Source organism: Hoplias malabaricus, chromosome 18, assembly GCF_029633855.1.
Source record: "Hoplias malabaricus isolate fHopMal1 chromosome 18, fHopMal1.hap1, whole genome shotgun sequence".
Classification (NCBI taxonomy): Eukaryota; Metazoa; Chordata; class Actinopteri; order Characiformes; family Erythrinidae; genus Hoplias; species Hoplias malabaricus.
In genome coordinates this window covers 18,197,188-18,213,860 of record NC_089817.1, presented here as the reverse complement: position 1 = coordinate 18,213,860, position 16,673 = coordinate 18,197,188, and the positions used below count along the sequence as shown (strand labels likewise).

At 37.8% G+C, this 16,673-nt stretch overlaps 1 protein-coding gene across 4 annotated transcripts in view; it reads left to right on the top strand.

Moving 5' to 3' along the window:
* Positions 1 to 1,198: 1,198 nt before the first annotated feature.
* dclk1a (doublecortin-like kinase 1a) overlaps positions 1,199 to 16,673 on the top strand; it is a 90,823-nt gene continuing 75,348 nt past the window's right edge. For 3 of the 4 annotated variants that reach the window (XM_066650339.1, XM_066650338.1, XM_066650342.1), the window contains exons 1-3: positions 1,199 to 1,334; positions 2,978 to 3,362; positions 4,700 to 5,046. In XM_066650339.1, coding sequence (XP_066506436.1) covers positions 3,005 to 3,362; positions 4,700 to 5,046 — 705 coding nt within the window. In that variant the 5' untranslated portion in view covers positions 1,199 to 1,334; positions 2,978 to 3,004. Of the gene's footprint in view, positions 1,335 to 2,977; positions 3,363 to 4,699; positions 5,047 to 16,673 lie in introns of those variants that run through there. The other variant, XM_066650340.1, reaches the window with a different exon arrangement.

Here is a 16,673-nt window from a genome sequence, read left to right as displayed (position 1 = left end):
ACACTGGCTGGCATTGAGTTTAGTGATGGGGAATTTTCAAAGAAAACCTGCCTACACAGAGACAAACTGGGCAGGGTAGGACTACACCCAGGGACCCTGCCAGTTGTGGTTTCTTTGAGATGATCTCACTGATAAGACCAACACTGACATATCCATCAAGACCAAGACCACCCATGGCAGTGTTTATTAGGACAGCCCCTCTGAATGCAGAGCATATGAAACCTTAAGGTAGAAGATATTACACACACACACACACACATATATATATAATGCCATTTTCAATTCAGTAGAGTGAATCTCCGTTACATTACTAAAAATTACAAAACCTACACATTTCACAAGAACACACCATTGGGAATATTATTTGCTTTATTATAAAGGAATGGGGTGCAGGATGAAGGTGTTCTTTCTTTACTGTTTAAGAGTCTCAGATATCCATTACATCATTTTCTACATAATCACAAAACAATGTTTCTTACTGTTGTGTAATTTTAGCTTAGATTCTATTGAAAAAAAAAAATCCGCAGGTCATCTTCTCCACTCACAACTCTACAATCATTCACCCAGTTACATTTAAAAATACTTCCCCAAACAAACATAATTCTAAAATATATTTTCTCTAATTTTCCAACAAAATAAATCATAAAATGACATTATGAGAAGGTCATTTCCATGCTTAAACTTTACTCAAATCATAACTTATGTAACTGCTAATGTTCCCCAAATCTACTCATTTAGTGGGGAATACGCTTGCATGCATTAACACACCTGTTAATTGTATATAATGTGCGGATAATGTGAAATATCATTCTTTAAACTTCTTAAACTTTAAATGTGCTTCACACTAGCACCTGCTGTAACTCTACGGCGCTGCTGGTGTCTGATTTCCGGAAACTATTGAGAGGTTCCATGATCCGCCATTGCTGTAAAAAATGGTTCATTGGAGTCAACTGGGTTGACGCAACTCTCTCTTTACACGGCTCTGGACGGTACATTACTGAATTGGTCATTAAACCTATTCACCATCTGAACTATTAGCCAATCGTTGCGAAGTGGGTGGTGCTTGTCTGCATACAGGCGGGAAAAACCTGGTGGACGCGGCGCGGGGGTGGGTGTGCTGCGTGTTTTAAACAAGGGGCGGGGCCAATGCAAATGAGGACACGATGCAGCAGCAGCTCAGGCTCCTCACTCTCTCAGCTGCAACGCAGGAGAGAGAGAGAAAGAGAACAACAAAGAAGAGAACACACGATTCATACCAGCCAGGATCACGACCTGCGATTTGGCAGCTCAGAAGAAGCCCTTTAATATTTTCTAAGTCTCCTGTCTGTGTTTAAGTAAGTAAATAAACCCGTTTTTATTCTGAAGTAACTGCAGTGCAATAAAATGGAACTAGACAGCTGGACAAGTCAATGGTTTATTTTAATCATTGCAATGTTTTGGAAACATAGCTGGAGTGGCGTACTCTCCAAAATCAGCCAACGTCATTACATTCATACACGAATGTTTTCATTTTTATAACAGTATAATATATGTGCGAGTATACAGTTATTTAAGCTACGGATACTGACTCTTGCCTATTCTGTAATAAAAATATAAAATACTGTTGTATACCTTTTATGAGGCGACTAAAATGAGTCTGAAACTCTTTCCATTAACACGACGCTAAAGCCGAAAGCTGGAACCTACGCAGTTATAAAGTCCTACCAGTTTTTACAAATGTCTGTCTTTGTATATTTATGATAAAAATTGTTGACAAGTGTAACTTTTATGTTCATTTATGTCTTTATATGTACACAATAAGTACAAATTCAGTCTAAGCAGCATCTACCAAAAAGCAGCATTTTCAAATGTTTTATTTACAACGGTACCTTAAGCAGTTTTCATGGATATAGCTCAAGTAGCTTAAGCAAATATAGCATGTGTCTGTGTGCTAATTAAGACACTTCAAATGCTGTTGAAGCATCATTTACAAATGTAACCTAAGTAGTGTATTGCTTAAGTGATATAAGTCATCTTAAATGTCAGCCTGAAATGAAAAATTGTGTTAGTTAATAATCATTTAATCAGGCTATTGCTGCTTCGATCCCTGTCATGCATCAGCCATCTAAGACAGGAAGTCATCTGAGTGGGTATGATGGCTCTCTTCCCTCTCCTCAACACACAGCAAAGTGCCAGGTATCATGGGTGTCTATCAGCTGATCTGACAGACCTGAGCTTTCGTGCACTCCTCCGACACACTGGGCTGTCCAGTGATGCTGCACTGACAGTAGAGCCTTCCAAAAAGAGGTTGTAGTTGAAATGATGTATCTAAGGGGAAAGCGTTTTTTTGACCATTTCACATTTCAGGGCCTTAGGGAAATCGGGAGTCAAGACCCTGAGCTTCATTCACTCCACTCACTGAACAGTTTGGGGAAGTTTGGGATCGGTTGGGGTTGATTTTTGTATATTTGAGGATATTATGTAAATATCCTGAGCTCAGTGGCTATATACATATAGGCTATATCCCCAAATAGCAAATTTATAGGAGAAGTCAATATGAAAAAATATATGCTAAATAAGTTTGAAGCATTGCATTGGTCCATTCATTATGACATTTTCACACAATGTGAAGGATAGCAGCTGTGTTCAAATGATGTTATAAGCTAAAAATGTACAATGACACCATATGTATTTCTTAGGACAGCAATGAAATATATATATATATATATATATATATATATATATATATATATATATATATATAAATTCAATCCATTTTGTTGGGTACATTTACTCTTTTAAAAAAACTTCTTATTTTTGTTTACATTGACCACTAAGTTCCCCCCTTCCTTCACCACCCTGCTTTGTCAAAAAAGTTCTTCTTACGTTATGCACTGTCTTATTTACATTGTCTTAATATAGCTTACAAATTATTTCATGTCAGGCTGGTATGATCGTTCAGTTGAAGCGGTATCTCGATGTCTACCTTGTATTTCAGAACTCTGCTCTCTTACCTGTGGAAAAAATGGAGGAACATTTTGATGAAAGGAACAAAGCTGAGCGGAAGAGCCGTGGCGGTTCTCGGGCCAATGGTCTACCCAGTCCCACCCACAGTGCCCACTGCAGCCTGTACAGGACTCGGACTCTCAGGACCCTGAGCTCAGAGAAGAGGGCCAAGAAGGTGCGCTTTTACCGCAATGGTGACCGCTACTTTCATGGCATTGTGTATGCTGTGTCTGCAGATAGGTTCAGATCATTTGATGCCTTACTGGCTGACCTCACACGTACACTGGCTGATAATGTGAACCTGCCCCAGGGAGTCCGTACTATCTACACCATCGATGGCTCCAAGAAGATCACTAGCATTGAACATCTGGTGGAAGGTGAGAACTGAAGTGACTTAAAACTGTCATAATGAAGACTTTTTGCTGTCAGTCTGTAGATGTGTTCTTGCTATTCCTGTTTTTTTTTTTTGACTAATAAGAAGACCTCTAGCACATCATAGGCCCTGTTTACTCTTATTTTACAAAACCTCCTGTATCTGGATGTTGTCAATAAATGATAAGAATAATTTAAAATACAAATTTTTAAGTTTCAGATCTAGCTCCTGATTAGTTCATCACATACAGTAATCAGATCTTTGTATTAAACCTGATATCATGTAGCTTTGCACTGGTCTTCGGTTTGTACCAACCCTATCAGTGTTATTGAGACTATGGAAGTTAATCAGCCTTGGAGCACATGGTTTAATTTGTATATTGCAGGGGATAATGATTTCTGCTCAGAATTGGGATGCAGAAGCTCATTTGAAAATGTCATTTGAAATGTGTCTTGACTGGATAATGATTTGATCACAATGATCAGATGTTAATGCCAAGTGTAACAAGGCCATAGTTCCTTAGCTGGACTTCTGCCCTTCATTATTCAAAGACAGAGCCATCTTATTTACACAGTTAGTACAAACACATCCATAATCAAGTACATTACAGCTTAATGTAATTTCCTATATGTCTAAATGCACTTCACTTTGTTGACAGGTTTTTAAATACCTTTTTGACAGGCCCACCATAGTCAGGAAGAGCAATGCAATGCTTGGGGCAAATAAACACATTTTAACAGAGACATCAGTCAGTTGGTCCTGTCAGAGTATTGACTGGCTTTTTTGACATAACTCTTTGGAAAGCATGTGTGATGTAACTGCTGCAATAGTTTAAAGCTTTATTGAGGACATTCTAAGGCTGTCAAAGGCATTGTATTTGTTTGTTAAATGTAACTTTTGAAAAATATATTCATAAAGAATTAAATGTTCTCCATTTATTTCATATGTATAATTCAGCAAATAAATGGTAATAATCTTTTCCAAAATCAACAAAATAAAATTACATTTAATTAAATTAATTTTAATTCCTTTGATTTGCACTATAATTTTTGCACTCTGGGGCACTATACACGACAGGCAGATGGTCAGTGGTCATGTAAAGAAATCAGTAACAGGCCTGAAAGCATAGGACCAAAAGCAGGTTTTTTAATTCTGAAGAGAGATGGTAAAAATATAAAATTAAATTGGATTATTCTGGGTGCATAATACAATGGAAACAATGAAAGTGGACTTGAGAATATAAAAGGATATAGGCTTCTTATTTAGAATTAGCAAACAAATATCTCACAATCTTAATTGATAGTGACAGCCCTGTTCTGTTGGCCATGTTTTCTGTTCCAGGAGAGTGTTATGTGTGTGGGTCCATTGAGGCTTTCAAAAAGCTAGACTACACCAAGAATATCAACCCCAACTGGTCTGTGAATGTGAAGGCCTCTGGGATGTCCAGATGTCCTCCATCACTGTCCAGCTCCAAAACAGGGCCCAATGAAGCCAAAGAGAACAAAGACTTCATCAGGCCCAAGCTGGTCACCATCGTACGCAGTGGGGTGAAGCCACGCAAAGCCGTGCGAATCCTGCTGAACAAGAAGACGGCACACTCATTCGAGCAGGTCCTCACTGACATCACAGATGCCATCAAACTTGACTCTGGTGTAGTCAAGAGGATTTACACAGTGGAGGGAAAACAGGTACAGTAGTTTTTCTTAGTTTATCTGGCTTTTGACAAATTGTAATGCTCTCTGATGTGATCACAGAACTTCACTGCGATATCACATGGTTGAAATATATATTAAAAAAAAACAAGCTTTCTGCCTTTTACTGCTGTTGTTTGTGATGCTCATCTGAGTTGGCTTGATGGGAGTAATCAAAAGTCAGTGTTGCATATAATTTAATCAGTGGATGTTTGATCAGTGATTGCTCCTCAGTAATCAGCTGTAGACATTAATCAGTGGACCTAAAAGCCAGAGAAAATAATCAACGGTTCAAGCTCAGCATCACACAACTGCTACTTTGCCTATCTCCATTCTGAAGTCTTGATAGGCATAGGTGTAAATAAAAAAATGTAAAATTTTGCCTAGAGATAGGGTGTCTCAATGCTTGTTGGGAAAGTGGGGTAGGTAATGGAGATTTTTAAGAGGCACACTTCAAATGATGGGAAAAGATGCTGCGTAAGCAAAACAAAAAGACAGCCACAAATGTCAGTATTTTATCATTTAAAAACTACGATAGTTGTTCTATTTCCTTAGTTTAAGGTTTTTCCTATGCAACATGTCCATTTACTTCATAACAGGCATAAAATATTACTAGCAATATGTCAATACTTGGTAATGCTAGAAGATTTCCAGTTCCACATTACATGTTGCTGCAGTAATTTGTAACATCTGTAGCTGCTGCAGCTTGGGTGGGTGATAATATAGGATTGCCAAACGATTTTTAATGTACTCATTTAACCATGTTGAGGTCAAGCAGCACTTTTCTGATATCACTACAGACTGGCAGAAGAGCACAGTTGTAGAGCTCCTCTTTTTTTGTGTTCTGATGGCGAATCAGGCGCTTGAAAGGTTGTCCTATTTCTTAGGGGAAGACTTTAACCACTACAATTTGTAACTCAGTTCCAATGAGCAAGATAACATTCAAAAACCAGGGGCAGTAGTAAAATTAAGAAATAGGATTCACACTTGTTTTAAACATGGCTAGGGAATGTATATTTGATCAGAAATAACACATGGATAAGATTTTACACATGTGCAGTTTTCATCAATTTTCTTTTAAAGTTGTAAATGTAGTAATGTAATTTAGTGTATTTCACTTATTTTTGTAAAACATTTATGTGCATGTTTTTTGACCGGTTTGAACCTTGGCCTATCACAAATATTCCACCCCAGAACAAGGAATATGAGCATTTCTGCCTTTATGTACAATGTAACTTTTATGCTCTGAATCTATCTTATTTTATTGGAATGGACTGAAGTGATTATATTAAGTAATTGAATGTATCATAGTTAGATAAAGGCAGATTTATTTTAAACATATCATTCTGTTAAAATATTGACCCACAGCATTTATTTTACTTCAATGAATGCTGGAGCTTCTTTTACAGTAAACCCACTCTTCAGAAGTGTCTATATTAAGGTGTGATCCATGTGGGTCAAGCAGTGCAGAAAAAGCCATGCTGTGACCTGTACTTCTCTCTGATGGGAGAGTGCTTTATGAATGAGAGCTTGTGTCTGTGCCCACGCAGACTCCACATCTGTCCGCTGCTCACTCTCAGCACACAGAAATAGCTCCACTTTCACCCTCCTTTTAAAATCCACCCACCTCTCTACCTCTCCCTCGCTCTCTCCCTCACTCTCTCTCTCTCTACCTCTGTTTTTCTCTTCCTTTCCCTACCCATGATACATCTGCCAACACATACAATGACTCAGTTATGCTCATTGTCTACTCCATCCTCTTCTAGATTTTTCTCATCTCATCTCTCTCATCTTTCACACATAAAGTGTTTTCTTCTCTCTCTCTCTCTCTCTCTCTCTCTCTCTCTCTCTCTCTCTCTCTCTCTCTCTCTCTCTCTTTGTCTTTAATCCTCTCGCCCTCACAATTTCACTGTTGCCTTCTCCATCTCCTTGTCTCTCTGAGTCTCTCTCTCTCTCTCTCTCTCTCTCTCTCTCTCTCTCACTCCCTCAAAGCTTATGTCTTCAGACAGGTAAAATGTGGAAATGAGACGATGCCATCTGGCTGAAATTCATCAAACCCTAATTAGACAGTGAGCAGAACATCTCTTTGTGAAGTTATTTTGAAGCTTTTCAGTGAGAGAATGGAAAAGCATTTATTTCATAACACTGCTCAGCCTTGTCCTTTATTTAACCTTGCACATCTTGAATATACCATGCTGTCTTAAGAAAACTTGCATTTCTGGCCTAAATTTGGAGCAATCACAAGTTTTCATTACTTTCACTATATAGAGAGTCTATTTTTTTTCTTTAAAAACAAATAAACATTAAAATTAGCATTTTTATGACACAACTATCTATCTAACTAAAGTGTTGGCCCTGTCATTGTTGTGTTGTATGGTAAGATAGTAAATTGCAAGTTCCACCACAGACATTTGATAGCTAACATAACAGAACTTCCTCTAAGGGTGATGAAATATCCAATGATGCTGTGTTGGAAACTATGCAAAAGTGTCTGGCTTGCTTTGTTTCAGAGGAGACATATATTTTCACCTTCCTAGGTTGCATTGTGCGACTGGGCAGACCCTCTCTAATAGATGGAAATGGCAAGGACTAAACTGGGGAAGAATTTGGATAAAATTACAAAAAATGTTGATTTTATTTGAAAGATTTCACATATAATGGATATCTATAATAAGACAATCATGCTCAACCTAATTCAGCATCCTGCTAACCCACAGCAAGAAATGCATACGTACGTTAATGTGGCCATAATAATAATATGGCATTACACAATGTGACTGTATTCTCCAATACCCAATCTAATATCCAACAGTCAGTTCTACTGATACCGACTGAATACCTGGTCTCAGCTCAGTGATATTTCTACTGCAAAACAACAGCTTTATCGTACTTAAAAAAAAAAAAAAAAAACTTGTGAAGAAGTTATTGTGGACTGTTATTATTGGACTATATATTAAGCACACAGACATTTTACAAGGTAGTATAAGGGTATTCATTTTATAGTAGTGATATACCTGTTTGGTAAAACAAAAATAGGTCATCTCTCTTACACTGCATTAATGTCCAATATGAATTTAATATCCACAATAATATGAGATTATTTTACTACATTTTCTGTTCTACACCTTGGTTATTGCAGTTGCGTAATCCAAAGTGATCAGCACTCAGTTTAAGCAAGCAGTTAACCAGTGTAAAACTGTTGTGTGGTAGTTTCTTTACTTTAGTCTTTAACATATTTATTGTTGAGCTGAAATCAGAGATTAAACAATACATATCTGTTCAACTTGCCTATGTGCTAAGAGCATTATGGGTTCTGCTATTTTTAGTACGGGGATCAATTGGTCCCAAAGGCGCCACATAATGAAACCAGATTGGCCATGCTTAGAAATCCCTCTGATGATGCAATAATGAGAGAGAGAGAGAGAGAGAGAGAGAGAGAGAGAGAGAGAGAGAGAGAGAGAGAGAGAGAGAGAGAGAGAGAGAGAGAGAGAGAGAGAGAGAGAGAGAGAGAGAGAGAGAGAGAGAGAGAGAGAGAGAGAGAGAGAGAGAGAGAGAGAGAGAGAGAGAGAGAGAGAGAGCTATTAAAGATTATATATAATTTATATCTACATAAAGATGTATGAGGTAGAGTTTATGAAGATTCTACCCCATATAGTGCAGAATGAGAAGACCTGAATAAATGTGTTTCCTTTCTATTCTCCCACGCTTCTATTATGATGTTTCTGTATTGCTGTCTCATAAAGACTACATTTTGACCAAAAAAAAAAAAAGTAAACACAGCTTTAGCACAGCACTTCCAGTCCAGCTTTGAATGTGACCTTTGCTCAGGAAAGTCATAGAGAAAATCCTTATTAAAGTGTTTTATATGACAAACTGAGGAAGAATGTGTGGAAAGTGAGCCAGGCCCAGACGTTCGCAATGATCAGTAGACCTGTATTTTTGGATGCAGTTTTAGGCTGCTGTCTAAGGCAAATCAGCCACAATATGGTTATAAGAAGCAGATGGAATGCTATAAATGTCTTTGAAATTGAGCAGCCATCATCATCATCTAGATGACCCTGAATTTCCCATTTCCAACCCAGTTCAGGTCATATTCATAAAGTCCACTTCATGTGTTTTTTGGGTGAGAGATTAAGATTGTCCCAGTCAAAGTGCTTATGAATTGGAGGAAGTGGGTTATTGGGTCCTGCAATAGATCTCAGTGTCTTGGGGCAGCATGCTGTTTAACCTGTATAATGAGGTCAGACACAGTAGATCAAGTCCTGATTTGAGCCAAATCTCTGGAGACCTCCCAAGAAAGGGTTGAACTGATGATGCTTCAGATGGCAATATACTGTAAGATGTGTCAGAATTCACACCTCCATGTGGGTTGAAGGAATGTGTGCTACATGACTACATAAATGTGTCTTGTAACTTGTATTTACCAGGTTTCAGATTGCTTGGAGTTCACAATGCCACAAAAATAATTGCCTTCGAATTTAACACAGGAATTTATTAATTTCATTTGTTTATTTATTTGACATGGACAGTACAGCAACATTAGAACTGTAACATACAATTATGCATAAAAGCAGGATGCACTGTTAGCAAAATGTTAATTTACAACACCTATCCATAGGAGGCTTTTATGTTTTTTGTTTGGCTATATTTGTTTAAAGAGTTGGAGAAAGGGGAAGGAAGGGGAAGAAAAGGAGAGGAAGATTAACAAAGGGAAACAAATTATATATAAGAGCTATATTGTTTTTCTTTTAACCATAATTTAATACTTTGACTGTAAACAGTAACATTGGACTGCATTTTCAACTCAATGGGTAAACTGTTCCAAGGTTTTACACAATGCAATACAACAATTACCGTTCACTGAAGCCTGTGTATTACCTCTACAAATGCACATTTGTCTTGTAAAATGCTCATTAAGCAAAAGAGGAACGTGTCCCAACAAATTTTAAAAATTTGCTTTAAATTAGAGTAGCTTATAAAGCTTTCAAAACTCAGCATATGTTTCTTCAAGATGCGGCAATGATGCCACCTCATTGGTTTTTTGTCCAGGATTTTAATTGTCTGATTATATAAAGATATGATAGGTCATAAAGCTGATTGTGAGGTTTGTGACAAGGGAGCGATACAATAGGATAAATGTGATAGTATCATGACATTCATAAAGAGCTGAGCTGTGCTAAAAAGAAATACTTTGTGATGAATCTGAAACAGTTGAGATTTAATTTAACCTTTCAACAGATGTTCTTCACTTCACATTTTTATGCTAATTAATCATTTTACTAAATTTGTTCACAACCCCAACTCGTGTTAAAGTCTAGTGACATTTTAGCAGTTTTGTCAAGCAGTGTGAACAGTGTCGCTACTGTGGAGTTCAGAAGGTAGATTATATTTTATTTAAGCTGAAGTATGTATTACATATCATAATTAACTCTCTCTCTTTTACCCTTCCTCCTCTCTTATTCATGTGCTCGCTTACACACACACACACAACCACACACACAAACACAGCTCCTGTATCATGTCCTACCTCACTTAATCCCTCTGTGCTTGAGCCACGATCTGTGCTGTAGAGTTAATTTACTCTGTTAAAGCTTCTGTCTCCCATTCTGAAGGAACTTAAAACTTTTGCTCAGAGATTCTAATTCAAAATCACCAAAGCAACACTGGGATATTATAATAAAGTAAAACAGAACAATTTAGTCTAGCCAGTTTTCTTCCATATCACATTACAAATTAATCTCTCTCCTAAAAATACAAGGAAGCACTAGCATTTTAACCTCATTTTTGTGATTATATTATTTAATTATCATACTGTACTAGTTTTAAATATAATTCCATTGTGTTGATCCTACATTGATTCTTTTATTTTACATTTAAATGTCCAGTATTAAAAGCTTTAATCTTAAGAAGAGACAGTGTTATTAATTTTTTAAATCAGTCAAAACCCTAACAAAAGATGTATGCTTCCAAGGCATTTTGAAGACCCTTTCCTGTTTTAACATGGTGATACCCTGTGCACAAAGTGCAAACCATTACTTTAAGGAGCTTGGAGTTTGTTGGAGGCGAACTTGTCTGGCTGACACATAGCCCTGGCTATCAACCCTATCCAACCTTCCCAGTTTGTTGTGATATACTGGAACCCTCGCTGCAAACAACATATTTTATAGGGTTAAAATCTGTACTGCTGTTGTCTGTCTGCTCTTTTTAACATGCATCTGATGTGTCTGAGGCAGTTGCTGTCAGATGTGTGTTCGACTGAGAAGGATTCCTCCGAGATTTCTGGAACTTTCTGGAGCTTGAAAGAAAATCTAGGCTGTTCTGTACTCAGACAGTTTGGTTGGTGGTGCACAGCCATCAGAGCAGACAGAGCGAGACAGCCTGTCCTGGGCCAGATGGGGACAGAAAGAGTATGCAGCCAACATGAACATTGAAAACGTGTCAGATTGTTTGAGCCATGTTAAACCCCATTAAACCATTCTACTGGAACTGTTAAGCCACAAGCCCTGAAGCACTCCTGGCTTTCTTGCCTTCTCTCTCTCTCTCTCTCTCTCTCTCTCTCTCTCTCTCAGAGTCAGTGTGTGGCTTCTGTTTGGCAGTAGACCTGAAGGGCTAATTCTAATTTTAGCTTGACATTGATGTTCCATTCTGATCTCTGCCTCTACTGAAACAGATCACACACTCTCCTACACCAAACAGTTTCTATGACGATGTGATCCAGTTGCTTAGGAACGGGCAGAGCCTTGGTGATGTCACTAGTGCCGGCACTGTGTGTGTGTGCGTGAGGCTGTGTGGAGTCGTGTCAGTCTGGGGTGAGGTAGAAACTGGGTAAGTGGCTTAGGCCACGACCATGGCTTGTCTATTCTTATCCGCTAAGCCTCTATTTACCTCCAGGAAACACATAAGCCACACTGCTGCAACTTGCAACTCATAGAGGGAGTTTAAGGTAAAAATCACAATACTGGAAAACATTTTCAGAATGCACAAACCATGCCAGTTATGAAGTATATGGAATGCACATTTGAACACAAGAAAAAGGAGTGCAACATTAAACAGTGTTGGAAAAAGACTATCAAAAATGCATTTACTTTCATTTATGTATTTATTTATTTATTTACAATCAGTTTAATATAGTTATCCATATAGAGAAATTAAGAGGTAAATACAGCTCCTTTTGAAATAATTGGTTACATGAGGTAAAAACACACTGCAATTACAAATCTGCATTTTTTATGTCAACTTTTCATGGTGAAGTTAAAGGAACACTGGGTACTCAAAATAATTTTGATGCCCCACTGACATGTAATAATAAGAAAAGAGCCTCTGTTTTTGGTAATTCAGACTTAGCACTATGTAACGTTTGTAGGGGGACACCCCCTCCCACCCCCTGTCCATTGATTTCAATACAGTGCAGTAAAAATTAATTATACTTTGCAAATGTAGGTGGAGCAAAAATACAAAAAATTGCCTAGTGTTTTAAAGTGTTTCACTTTTGGTTTGTACAATACATGATATCTAAGCTTTGATTGTCATATATCAAGTGTTAAAGCCACATCAACCACATTTTTTCTTGTTTTCTAAGTGTTGTCGAAATTGTTTTTAATGTAAAAATGATGAAATATTTAACTTGGACAGGGCTTTACAGGTATTAAGAAATTGTTTAGTAACTCAGCACTGAAATTACGAGTTTTAGTGGTGGAAGCAAATGTTTCAGATGAGCTAATTCTAAAGACAGCACATGAGATCGTCAGGCATAAGGAGAACACCCTGTTTTTCAAATAATGTCTTTTTGCAAATTATGTATCTCTATTTTTGTTGATTTTTAGTTTACTGACTCATTTGAACACAGCAGCTGTCCTTCACATTGTGTAAAAATAATATTATGGACAGACCAGTAGAAATATTTCAGGATTACTTGGAAATAAATGATTTACATCAACGTACATTGAACATTAAGATGTTTTTTCTTTAGTCAGTGACGGTATATATTTACTGCCACTACCAAAAGGCTGCATGAGAACACTAAATGCTGATATCTGTTATGTCAGCTAAAAGGCACCCTCATTGGTTACCATGGCATTGATTGATGGGGAAGAGGGAGGGGCATCCTATCCATTTAAGGAAAGCAAGGCCTTTTGTGCTCTCTCACTTTAGGCATCAGATAATTGCCTCTTCAGTGATCTTTCATCCTATTAAAATGAATTTCAGCAAATTCACAATTTGAGATCTTATTTACCTTAACTTAAAGTAAAGTCTGTTTGCTAATAGTTTTGGCACTGAACTGTAAAAAAGGGTCTACTGCTGAGGTTAATATATACCTGAGCATGCTTCAGGAATTGCATATTCCTCATTTCTAAATATAAATACTTCTGACATCCTTTCTTATTGCACACTACAAAACATGAGCATGCAAGCCCAACCATGAACAGACACAGCGGAGATATTGAGTGACGGCCTGTGTCATCTCCCTTCATCACAGACAGGGACAATGTAGTGCTTAAATCAGCGGTCAGTCATATGTCCACTGGCATTGAATCATGTCCTATCTGGACGCAAACTAATTTACTGCCCCATTGCTTACACACACGCACATCCTCCCCTCAATTAGGCATGCAGCAGCCCGCTGAGTCCATCTCCCCCATCCGCCAATCTTTGTTTAGATCACCATTTGTCCCTCATTTAATCAGTGCTCAGGGGGGCGGCCTACCCTCTTCCCCTGCTGGGCGAACAGTCGGACATGTCGGCACTAACATATGGACCCACTCTTCTCAGCTCATTTTGGTCAGCAGTATCACCCCCACCTCCCTCTCTCTCTTTCCATACAGAATAATAAAAGGCTTAAATCAAAGTTTGAAGCTCTGACACAAGCAAAAGCTGGTCTAAATTCCTCAAAATATGACACCTGTTAAAATGTGGCAGTATCATACTTATTGATTTGAGAAAAAAAATGTGGGTGTTTTAACTGCAATTTCTTTTGTGTTGTTGAATGTTGAGCTGGTCTGTGTGCAGTTTATTCAGTAAAAGTAGTGCTTCTCTTGACTTCAGGAGGCTATGTGATTGCAGTCTCTGAATGATCTGCTGCTATTGCTTTGCTGAGTCATTGCTGGCAGGTGGAGAACTAGTGCCTGCAAGCGCAAATGTATCTTACTTTATTTTCCTCTCTCTCTCACTTGCTCTCACTCTCTCTACGTAGAGATGGAGAAAAAGATATAAGAGAGACAGAGAGAGTGAATGAGACTGCAGAGAGAGGCAGACCCACAGATAGACATAAAAACATAACAAACATAAATCTTCCTGTACAGTTTTTCACCAGCATCTGTGTCTAAAACACTGTAATCAGTAAACATCAGACAATGTGAGGCAGCTGTAAACTTCAAAAAAGCAACCCACTCTCTGGGTTTTTTGTGATTGGCTTAAGTCTGAAAACACTGCATAAACTGAGTTGTTCTGATATTGTCCTGCATCTGTCATTCTTGCCTGAGACACAAAGATAAGGTTAAATGAGTAAAGAAAACACAATGAGAATGGATAAATAAGCATACTGATTAAATACGCTGTAAAGGAAAACAAACAATGCAGGCTGCTCTGAGATCTTGTGTGACAAGCTCTGTATGTAGGTTAAGGACTATTTTCATCATTATTCCTGGGTGTTGCATAATAAGAAGTTCTTCAAGTAATCCATCTAATGAATTGCCTCATCATTTATTTACACCTCTCTATTGATCATTACACTAATCTCTCTTACATACCCCTCCCCTTACAAACTCTCACTCTTTCCTTCCATCCATTCATTTATGAGTGGAGAGAAAGGCAGAGTAAAACAGAGGGATGTAGAAAGAGTGTGAACAAGAGAGAGAGAGGGACTCGAGCTGATTACTTTTTTACTTTTTTCCCTCTTCATGGGCCTGGTTTTCTTCTACACTGCAGCAATACTGCTGTGATGATAAAAAAGAAACGTAAGCTTCTCCCTAGGCTGGCACACGGGATGCCTTATGTAATTGAGATGTTACGTAATGACTCTCTTCATCTGCTTGGCATTTAGCAGGCCTACATTAGGAGCTCATGATGGTATTGTCTGAAGGAGTGCCACATTGTGTCCTTCAGTGTTCCTTTCAGACTCTGGTCTATGTTTTAATTCTCACTCTCTTAATCCTGAAAGCTGGACTGCATTTATAGCAACGCCGAGCATAAAAGTTTCAATGTTGGGCATCAATTATCTGTTTGGATTATCAGCTTGATTAGTAGAATCCAAATTTGGAGGTGGGAACTGTAAAATGATATCACAAGTGGGAGCTTACAGTAACATTCAGTGACTGATTAACAGCTAATTTGCATATGCATTGATTGCAGCTGACGTCACAGTGTAGAGTAGCCACCATTTAGGTGTTAAAATAAATGTAACTATGAATCTCTGACCCATTTATCACTTCGTGTTTGTAAACAGAGCTCTGTTTTTTGTGTCAATCAATAGAGGAGCTTGGGTCGTGTCCCAAATTGGAGCCGCACACATATCACAGATAAAATGCACCCATACTTAGAATTAGATGCTAATTTGATGGCAAACTCAGAGCACAGGGACAGCAGGATCAGATTATAAATCCTGTAAACAGTGGGGGAAAGTGAGACAAAAGAGTATTTGGCTTGTCTGTAGTCTCTTACACACTAAAACAAAACACAAATTAAATAAGATGATTACTGATCTGTTTATGAATAACTCAATCAGAGTCAGTAAAAAAAATAGAGAAATACATTTGAGTTTGACGTGCTAACAATTTTCCATTGATGAAAATGCTAATATGGCTAACTGATTTTAACAATATTTTCTCCTCATTATATGACACAGTGGCAGCCTTTATGCCCTTTGGTGCAAAGAGGCGGTGAGAGTGTGTGCTTCTGAGTGTTACAAGACTCGCCAGTGCATGAGAGGGCTTGTGTGTTTGATATATTTTTCTGTCTTTTCTATCGATTTACATCAGTGCTGCAATCTGATACCAGACAGTCATTCCCCAATGTTGGATAGGATATTGAAGGGTAAAATATAAGGAATCTGATCCAATCTTGTAACAAATCTTCCCTTAAATACCTGAGACTTAACTTGCATGATATCATGTTGGTATCTTTGTGTTTACTTTTGTAGCTACATGGTCTACAGACTTATGAGTAGGGGTCCTGGGGCATCCTGTTGAGCTAGTTGGCTTTCATTGTGAGCCTCCATCATTGGAAGTCAATTCTATGGAGGTGTATATATTAGTTAATTGGTTAATTTGTTATACAGTATTTAGTGCGTTCATGCAGCACGCTTCTTGCTCCAGACATGCTTACCAATCAGACGGGGCCTCTAAATTTAACTGTATTAAAATGTGCAGATGTTTTGCACATTGCCTGATGTGTTACCATATTTTCATTTATTTTATTTTACATAGTCACGTATTTGTGATAAATGTTCTATGCCAATGATAATATATGTAACACATGTATGGTTGATATCATTGCCAGCATTTCTACATTAGAATATAGAGCATTGATTTATGTTTTGATGTTATCACTTTTGGTAAATCTTCATAACATCTTTAATATGTTTTACAGTAAATATTCAACAGAAGCTTGACTTTGAACAAAATCGGAAA